At 51.9% G+C, this 9,760-nt stretch overlaps 2 protein-coding genes across 2 annotated transcripts in view; both read right to left on the bottom strand.

Annotated features, from left to right (window-relative positions):
* Positions 1-665: 665 nt before the first annotated feature.
* LOC129145996 (elongation of very long chain fatty acids protein 4-like) lies at positions 666-8,256 on the bottom strand. The gene is made up of 7 exons (XM_054696499.1): positions 8,249-8,256; positions 7,890-8,077; positions 5,009-5,089; positions 3,679-3,738; positions 2,191-2,305; positions 1,674-1,801; positions 666-1,126 (listed from the first exon to the last, which is right to left on the bottom strand). The coding sequence occupies exons 2-7, from the start codon at positions 7,977-7,979 to the stop codon at positions 956-958; spliced, it is 645 nt and encodes a 214-aa protein (XP_054552474.1). The 5' UTR covers positions 7,980-8,077; positions 8,249-8,256; the 3' UTR covers positions 666-955.
* A 798-nt stretch (positions 8,257-9,054) lies between these two features.
* LOC129146025 (anoctamin-2-like) overlaps positions 9,055-9,760 on the bottom strand; it is a 12,170-nt gene continuing 11,464 nt past the window's right edge. Inside the window, exon 4 of the mRNA XM_054696785.1 lies at positions 9,055-9,132. Coding sequence (XP_054552760.1) covers positions 9,055-9,132 — 78 coding nt within the window. The remainder of the gene's footprint in view (positions 9,133-9,760) is intronic.

The raw sequence follows: 9,760 nt of genomic DNA, 5'->3' as shown, positions 1-9,760 counted from the left end.
GTAAAGAAGAACAAGCACGTGGGAGGTTGCTCCCGGGCAAAATGCTTTCCAGTGATTCATCCAGCTCCTGTTTCAAAAGGTTCTGCAGAAGTTTACTTCTGCTATACTCTGATCTCAGTTGTATATTCCTTTCTGCTGCTCCTCAGCTTCCCTCTCTGTGATAGGGTTAGCTGCGTGTGTTTTGACTTTTCTTCCATTTGAAAGTTCTCAGTGCAACATGTGTTCAGAGATCTCCCGGTAGAATTCCATGTCTCTTATCTGAGACAGGAGAGTTATCACCCAGTGGTGGCTTTATTTACCATGATGCTTTCAGAGATTTACAGAGAAGACAAGCAAACACAAAGAGAAACACACAGGGAAACACACGTATATTTGTAAACAAGTATTCAGACATGTGCCTATGCCCCTCTGTCTCCCGTTCACAAACACAGAACTACACAACTATATTAATGCACATGCAAGTAGCAGTGAACAGACAAGAAAACAAGCACAGGCAGGCATTCACATAACCATACTGGCATCAAACAGACACATGCTTGGTATAAATATCCTGTCATGGCTTCCCCTGCAAAGTTAGATATCAAACCAGCCTTGAATTCTTTTAACTCCCAGCCCTGATCACCAGAGCTCATGACTGTCAGTCATGGAGGACAAGGTTCCACATGCACATTTATTGAGGTGTTGTGTCAGGTAGGAACATAGAGAAGAACAGTGTCCCTCCCATGAGGGGCTTACATTTAATAAGAAAGGAGATTCATAGTTACAAATCCACCTGGGAAGTGCCATAACCGAAGTCAGTACAGGACGTAGGGTCCATTTCTTTCCCCTTGATCTCTGTCTGGAAAGAAGGCAATTGTTTCTTCACAGGATGAAATGCAGTATCAGAGGGATCTACTTAGCACCAGTGGGCTACAAGCCCCGCTGGCTGTCTGGTTCATTCCTGGGGTCCAGTCCCTTAAGTGAGCTTCTCCTGCTTGCCCCTGAGGTATGTCTGGTGGTAGAAGTTGAGAAAGAGGAGGATGAGGCTGAGGGAGTACAGGAGGACAGCCATGTTGAACCCATCCGGGAAGTAGCACTCAGCAAAGAGATTGTAGGAAGAGTGGGCAGCAATGGCCACAAACTGACCCTGCAAGAGAGAAAGAGCGAGAGGAGAGAGATGGGTGAGCAGTGAGAGACATGCTGAGGAGCAAAAAAGGATGGTCCCCTTCGCCCTTCCTGTCTGAAGTTCTGTCTACAGCAGAGAGAGACACCGCTAGCTCAGAAAGAGGAAACCAGTGACACCTAGTGGAGCATGACTCCCATTTTTTCCCTAACTGTGATCCTAAGAGTCTTCCTGGGGTCAGTCAGTGATCACAGACTTGCAGGGTATTTGCCGTCATGTAGTCCAGCCTCCTCATTTCACGGATGATGAGATTGAGGCCTGAAGTATGACAGCCACAGACTCCAGGTCCTGCATCAAGTCAGTGAGCTGGGTTGGTTCTAGGATCTGACAAGATAGCTACTGAGACCCTTGCAAATTGGGAAATTAAGGTAGCCCCAACAAGAAGGACCTGTTCATGGTCAGATATCAAGCCCCTGGGACAGGCTGGAACAGAACCCAGGGTGCAGCATAGAACTGGGGGGTGGGGGCTCTCACTAGCTGCAGGGTGGGAGTGGGGGCGGGGGGCTCTCACCAGCTGCAGGGTGGTGAGATGTCGCTTCCACCACAAATAGCGCCGCATGTGGGGCCCCAGACTGGCCAGTCCGTAGTACAGGTACATGAAGACATGAACGAAAGAATTCAGCATCCCGACAAAGAAGGCTGCAGAGTGGGGCAGGGGAGGTAGAGAATAGCCTAGTCATGGCCTAACTGCGGTCTGGGCTTGCTCATTCATTCTCTCTAAGCTGCCCAGAGCAACTCTGGGAACCCTGCAGAGAAAATCCTTGAGAAGACCTTGCCATAGGAGGTCTGGCATGTGCCCCTGAGGGCAGTCGTGATTCCAGGTTGGGGTTTCCAGGCTGCTAAGTGAGAGCCCTCCTAACTCCCTCCGTGATCTCTGGCCTGACAGCTGTGCGCATGACCCACCTGCCTCCTCTTCCTCCCCCGGAGGAACAATGGAGATAAAGCGGGAGCAGAGACCTGGCTTCCATGCTGCAGAGAAGGGGAGCCAGACCGTGTGAGGGCAGGGAGGCACCCCACACGCTGCTTACCTTGCCCCCCGGGCACATACTTGACTCCAGCCCACCAGTTAAAGAGCATGGTGCCGTGGTGGTAGACATGCAGGAAGGTGATCTGCTCCCGCTTCTTTCGTAATATGAAGAAGACCTGGAGTGGAAGAAACATGTCAACACTGGGGACCAGACCCTCCTAGAGCCTCCACTGCCACTTGGAGGAACAGGGTGATTCTGTCCGTGTTACTGAAGGGCAGGTGTAAACTCAAGGGAAATAGCAACCACATACCTACATAGCACTGACTGTGTGCCAGGTATTTTGTATGCATAAAAATCATAACACAGTATGGTATATGATCTCTTTTTTAAAGTTTTTTTTTATGCATATAAGAGCTGGGATACAGGCCAGAGGTGTAGGGGGTGAGAGGATTCACTAGAGACAGAGTGGGGAGCAGAACAGGCAGATTGACTGAAACATGCTGTTGAGGGGAGCAGGGGCAAGGCAGGAGAGGTCTGCTGTGCCATGTGGGTAGCTTCCTGGCTGGGGATCTAACTTGTGCTGTAGTGGCTTCGGATAGCTTCACAGTGCTGCGACTTAACCCCTTGCGCCACCAGGGAGGCCCCGTTTATAGTCTTCTTATCTCTGTTTTACTGATGACAAACCGAGGCACAGAGAGGTTAGGGCGCTTATCCAAGGTTACACAGCTAGTAGGTGGTCACATCTGGATTTGAATACAGCCTGGCTTCAGAGACTGCGCTCTTTGCAGCATCCAACACACATCCCAGGGCTCTTAGGAGAGAATTCAGGGTTGAACACCCAGGTAACTGTAAGGCAACTTCCCTAACGTGTTCTACTTGGACTCCATTTTGCAAGAGAGAGCAAAGAATCTCTTCCTTTCATCACTGTCCTAAAATTATGACCTTGCCCACCGCACTCAGTCCCACCAGCCTCCTGGATTCACATGCAGGAAAACTAATCTCCTCCTGAACCTATGATTTTTACTATCTGGTGACCCCTGCTGCCTCATATCAGTTCAATTTCATTTACCCTGGACCTCGGCTGCCTGTGGGGTTAAAAGCATACTTTTTCCTGTGCATGGATGTAGAGAGGCCTGAGGGAGCCTGTGGAGGTGAGCGGCTACCTCTGTGAGCATCCTTCCCCTGCCAGACTCTGACATAAGCCTCAGGCACGGCTGCCTGAGCAAACTCTGAAAACACCCACCAGATACACTGAAGGTGCCACATACACGCCCCCAGACCCAGCTGATAGAACCTGTCTGTCCAAGACAACAAGAGAAGTGATTCTTTTTTTTTTTTTAACGTCTTATATAGGAATTTTATTTCTTTTTTTTTAATTTTTAAACAATATTTGCTTCTCCCCTATCCCCTCAGGTTGAGTCCCCATAGAATTTCCTTCCCTAAGACACCCGTGCACCATCACCACAGTCCCCTGAGCTCCTCCCTCCCTCCCTCTGATCCCTCTCCCTCCTCCTCCCCTGCAGGATGTCCAAGAGAAGTTATTCTTACTGTGTCAAGCAGTTCAATGGCCTTTGAGAAGAAACACCACCAGCACACGCTCGCCATCTGCTGGGCAGGAAGGAGAAGTTGAGCCAGATGTTGTCCTGCTGCTCACCCTGGTGGGGCTGACTTTTGTCCCATCCCCACTGCCCTTCTGCATGTCCTGGCCCAACAGTGCCCACCTCTCTGCAGGGAGGTTCCTTTTAGAGAGGGACAGAGGGGCAGGTCTACCGGGAACGCTAACAGAAGCTCTCTCCAAGACCAAGCACCCCTCAGTAGAGAGCCCTGCTGTCTAAGGAGCATTTAGTGTCCTAGGGATCTTGTTTGTTGGAAAGCTGATTCTTTTTTTTTTTTTTTTTTTTTGCTATTTTCTTTTTACATCAGTGATCATTTTTAAACAATATTTGCTTCCATCTACCCCCTCAAGTTTAATCCCCATAGAATTTCCTTCCCCAATGCACCTGTGCATTCCTAGGGATCTACCCAAAGGACACAAAAACGATTCAAAAGACCACCTGTACCCCTATGTTTATCGCAGCACTATTTACAATAGGTAAAACCAGGAAACAACCCAAATACCCAAAAATAGATGACTGGATCAAGAAGATGTAGTATATATACACCACGGAATATTACTCAGCAATCAAAAAAGATAAACTCATGGCTTTCACAGCAACATGGATGGAGCTAGAAGGATTTATGCTCAGTAAAATAAGCCAGAAGGAAAAAAGAAAATATCAGATGGTTTCACTTATAATAGGACTAGGGAACCAAATAAGACATCAGTGTGAAGAAAAAATAATAACAGTACAAAACACAGCAAAGCAGCAACGGAAGGCTGATTCTTAATCCGTGCTCCCAGGCTGGGACAGGAGCGTCTGCCGTCCCACCAAGCCACCAGGTGGCGCTGTGGCTCTGCACGCAACATCCCTGGATGCAGCTGCCCCATCACCGCCTGGTACATGTCAAGTCTCAGCTAGATTTTTTTTTCTTTTTGCTGCAAGGAAGCCTCTTGTTCTGCTTCCATAATGAAACACCTACCACTCAATATGTGCCAGGCCCAGCACTAAACATATTTACGCATTTTCTGCTTCAATCATTTCCTTGCAATCATTTCTTGCAATCACTTCCTTTTCTTAAGTAGACATTATTATTCTCGTTCACTGGTAAGAACATGGAGGCCCAGACAAGGTAAGTAAGCTACCCAGGGTCACACAGCAAGCAACTAGCACAGTGAGACTCAAACTGAGGTCTTCCGAGCCAGTGCTGAACCAATGGGTTCACTGCCTCCCATCACACGTCCTTGATCGAGCTCTTCTCGCTCCACTCCGGGCCATACCCTTATTCCAAGCTCACTCTGGCTGTAGTCCACCGGCTGGCAGAAGTAGCTGTACTTGGCCAGAAGGGAGGTGACCATGAACTGGAAGGAAGGGGGAAGGAAGCATGAGAAAGGCCGTTCCCACTTTGCTGAGCCCCAACTGGCTCTGGGCCCACAGGGTCAATACCTCCTCCAGCTGTGTTTTTTTTTTTTTTAATTTTTTTTATATTTATTTATTTATTTATACAAGCACTGGGTACAGTCAGAAGCGCTGGAGAATTCACCAGAACCAGAGCGGGGAGGAGAACAGGCAGAAGGACCGAAGTACACTGCTGAGGGGAGCAGTGGGCGGCAGGAGAGGTCTGCGCACCATGTGGGACCCTCGCCAGCTGGCCGGGGATTGAACCGGCCACTGCAGAGTCTGTGGGCAGCTTCTCAGCCCAGTGCTCAGCCGCTGAGCCACCAGAAGAGGCCCATCAGGTGTGTTTTAGATAGCACTGGTCCTCCCTTACCCTCCCTAACCTTCCTCGGTCCTCCCCAGCACTAGATGAATGATTGCTGATCACATAAACCCCATGGAGAGGCCAGGTCAGAGGCTGGGACTTGCACACATGTGCCTGGTCTCTGTTCTTAGACCACAAATCCACGCAGGGTAACTACTATGTGTGAGACCCTAAGTGAAGTGCTAAAGGGCTTAGAGGAGACACGGAGATGGCCTGTCCCAGGAAGCTCAGAGTCTCATGAGAATGGGGGGAACAGTTGTACTTTTAAGGCTGGTGCCAGATGAAGAGTAGGACAAGGAGATATTCCAGAAGTTAGTAGTGGAGAACGGGGAAGCCTCAGGCAAAAAGTGAGCAGCTGGGGGCCTCCCCTGGTGGTGCAGGCAGTTGAGCGCAGCGCTGTGAAGCTGTCTGCAGCCTCTGTAGCATGGGTTCAATCCTGGCCGGCCGACGAGAATCCCACATGGCGTGGCAGACCTCTCCTGTCTCACCCACTGCTCCCTCATCAGTGTGTTTCAGTGAATCTGCCTGTTCTGCTCCCCGCTGTCTCTGGTGATTCCTCTCACCCTCCCGTGCCTCTGGCCTGTACCCCGGTTCTTGTATGCATGAATAAATAAATCTTAAAAAAAAAAAAGTGAGCAGCTGGGAGGATCACTCATGGGGCCTGGACCTCTTCTATGTCACCAGGGGCAATGAGGACTGGGCGGGGCTGTAACTTAGGTGCACACAGATGGAGGGGTCTTGAAGGCTGTTTTAAGGAGCTTGAATTTTATCATTTATTTATTTGTTTGACAGTGATGGTTTAACCAAGACTAATGCCATTGTAGGCAGTGTACTGAGCACCGAGCCACCACAGTACAACAAAACACACGCACGTCCTTACTTGAAGGATCATAGAGGCAAAGGGCACCACTGAGGGCTCTGAGCAGGGGCCTCGCTTGTGCATAACAGATTTTCAAAGGATTTAGGGGGCAGGAGAGTAATGTGCCACCATTATTAAGGGACCCATTGGTTAGGGCATGTCTTCCAAGTTACCCGTGGTTGCTTCACAGTACAAGCCATGATGCTGAGCCTGTCTTTAAAAGGTGAGATGGGGCCCTGCTTTGCACTTGCAGTTTTGAGGGGGACTATTATGCAATTCCTAAAACAGGGGAGGAAAGCCACCTGCGGCCAGTGGTGTGGGTAAATGCTTTGTAGGCACTTGGTAGGCTCGGGGGCGGATTGTAGTTTTGGCCAATTGACCTGGTGTAAATTCTGTTCCCAGTGCTGATTTCAAGCTACTGAGGGAAGTCACTGCAAAACAGAGGTGGGGAAACACGGTAAGATGCTCACCAGCTGGGGGAGCCCACCCCAATCCTCCACAGAGAAGAGATATGAAAAGCTAAGGAGGAAAACAACCTGACAGTGGGGAGCCAGGGACGGCTTCAAGAGCGGTGACAACGGCCTGAGAGTAAAGGTTGTGGGGTGAGGGGTTGCCAGGGCACCAGAGGAGAAGTGACTGGACAGTCATGTGTCCAGGCCTGGGGCATGGAAGGACTAAGGAAGGTTTAAGTGTCTGCCAGAGGGGCTCAACTTTGCCCCTGCTGGTGGGGAGAGCTGGGGAGCCAAGCAGGGCAGTAGCATGTGGCTTTTGGCATTTAGGGAAGACAATTCTAGGATCTAGAGCATGGACTGAACATGAGCAATCAGGAAGAGGGAGAAGGTGAAAGAAGTCTGGCCGTTGCGACCTGCTGCTTCTGCTGGAGCAGGGGTGGTGGTGAGGCTGCAGGCCCTGTGCTGTGTGCAAATCCAGCCCCTGCCTGCTGCCCCCTGCTAAGTTACTTAACCCCTCTGTGCCCCAGGGTAGTGGAATTGTGAGATGAGACAAGCCAATTTATGTGAAGTGCTGGGAGCAGGTCTCACCATCATTACTGCTTAAAATGCCACCAATTGTGACCACTTTCTCTGACAAGCTTTCCCAACACCCAGGCCCAGGCCCAGATAGCGCCTCTGCCTGCCTGTCCCTGGTGCACGCATGCTGGCACTGGCTTAAAATCACCGGTCTCCACATCGCCACATCACTCGCCCCTCCTGGATGTGAGCTCCTTACACAGCGACTGAGAGTGTCTGGCAGGGACCCTGGGCTTGGGGCTCTGAAAACTGGGCAGAGGCCACATAGCCGGGGAAAAACAGGAGGTGGTGGGGTATTGAAGTGCGAGGTGATCAGAAATGCCACTCCTGCTGCCACTAACCTCCACGAGCCTGGCAAAGGGAGTCGGTGAGGCAGATTTGTGTCTTATAGGAAGGCAAGACAGAGAGAGAGGGAGGGAATTCACCTGCTCCTGTCAGGCACTTCCAGCGTTCTCTTGAGTACCCCGAAAAGGAAGTGGCCCTAGAACTCTTCAGGCTCCCCACAGTCTTACCTCATAGAATATGTACCCGGAGAGAAGCACTAGGCCCAGGTTGTAGGCAGCCAGGGGTCCAGCCAGCCTCAGAGGCTCCCGGTGGCTCATGATGGCAGGACCTGCCACCACCAGGAGGAGATAGAAGGCAAAGAGGAGGGTGACCGGGAGCGGCGAGTGCACCAGGAACCAGGAATCAGTTCTAGGATCTAGGAAAGCAAAGGGGACAGAGACAGCCGTGCTGGCCACCACGCCCACAGGACACCAGCCCCGACCACCCCCAAGCCTCGCTCATCACCGTATCTGGCTCTTCCAAATGTCTGGCATCAGACTGGACTGAAAAAGGGGTGAAGCTCCCACTGGGCGTCTCTATCTCCTACCTCCATTGTTTAAGGCCCAGGTGCACTGGCGCCAGAGCTCGTCCAGGGTGCCCGCCATTGCAAGCGCCTGCAAGTGAAAGAAAGAAAGTTTGTTTCTCATGCAAACTGCGCCCCCACCGCCCTGCACTTCCTCTCTCCTCTTCCCTTTCTTCCCTCCCTCCCGCCAGGGCCAGGTGAGAGTCCACAAAACCCTGTTCTCAGTGCCCCCACAGGACCACCAGCTGCCAGGTCCCTCCCTGCCATCGCTGCCCCCGAACACTGGACAGCCACCCACCATGCACCCCTGGGGACCCCCCACAGCCCCAGCTCCGCTCCTTTCTTCACACACCTTGCTCCCTACTTGGGATCACCACCCTCAGCAGAGCCCCCAGATGGCAGGGCCCTGAGAAAGGGATCTGGCTCCGGTGCAGCAGGCTGGGGCAGGGCAGAGACACAGAGCTCTCCAGTTCCCCTCCCTGCTTGCACTGAGTTGTTCTTTCTGGGTGTCCCTGGCTCCTCAGCCTCCCCCTGAAGGGGCCATAACCCATCCCTCCAGAGCCCAACTTACCCCTATGTCCTCTTGGGGCTCGTCTGGTCAGTGACTGATGCGGTTCTGGCCGCTCAGGGTGTTGGTGCCACAAGGCCAGTGGTTCCAAGTCACAGATCCTGGGGCTCCAGGCTGCGGCCCTTCCTTCTAGATGCTCTCCCCACCCTGCTCTGATCTGCAGACGCCCTCCAGCCTCTGTGCGCACTCACACTCACTCACACACTTACTGAGAACTGGACACCAGCCTGAGCTCCCCGCCCCACCGGGCACAGTGCCATCCTCACAGGCCCAGGGACAGCGAGAACCAGAGACAGCCCTGGGGCAGCTCAGAGGGCAAAGGGTGATGACGACTACAGCTCTGCGGAGGGTAGGAGAAAGTCAGGTAGGATGGCCCCTACCCAGGGGAAGGCGCATGCCCACATCCCCCCACATTTAGTGCCCCCATGACTGGTGCCCTGAACGCTGCATTCTTAGCAATGGGGACACTGCACACAGGTGACAGCTCCACCAGCCCAGGCCACGCCCTCCATCTCAGGTTCCAGTTTCCCTGCACCCCATCCCTCCTCCCTCCTCTTTCCTACACAGGTAGGGATTAAGCATTTATCTTTTAGAACTGCTAAAATTTCACACACCCCTGCTTTCATTCTCTGCTCCCAATGGTTGCTGGCATATTGGGGGATTGATATTCCAGGACTTAAGCAACCCTCTTCCCTGATCCCACCTCTATCACCCTGTGCACAAGATGAAGCCGTTAAACTTGCCACTTGTCCAAATAAACTGTCTTAGGCACATGCTTCTCCTCTCTTTTTTTTTAAATTTTTAAACATTTATTTATTTATGCATACAAGAGCTGGGGTACAGGCCAGAGGTGTGGGGGGTGTGGGGGTGAGCAGGAGTCACTGAGACAGAGTGGGGAGCAGAAGAAAGGCAGATAAACTGAAATACACTGCCGAGGGGAGCAGCCAGAGAGGCAGGAGAGGTCTGCT

This window comes from Talpa occidentalis, unplaced genomic scaffold (assembly GCF_014898055.3).
Source record: "Talpa occidentalis isolate TD23 unplaced genomic scaffold, MPIMG_talOcc4v2.1 talOcc4.16, whole genome shotgun sequence".
NCBI lineage: Eukaryota > Metazoa > Chordata > Mammalia > Eulipotyphla > Talpidae > Talpa > Talpa occidentalis.
Note: the sequence above shows the minus strand (reverse complement) of the source record. Positions and strands in the feature narration are given on the sequence as shown.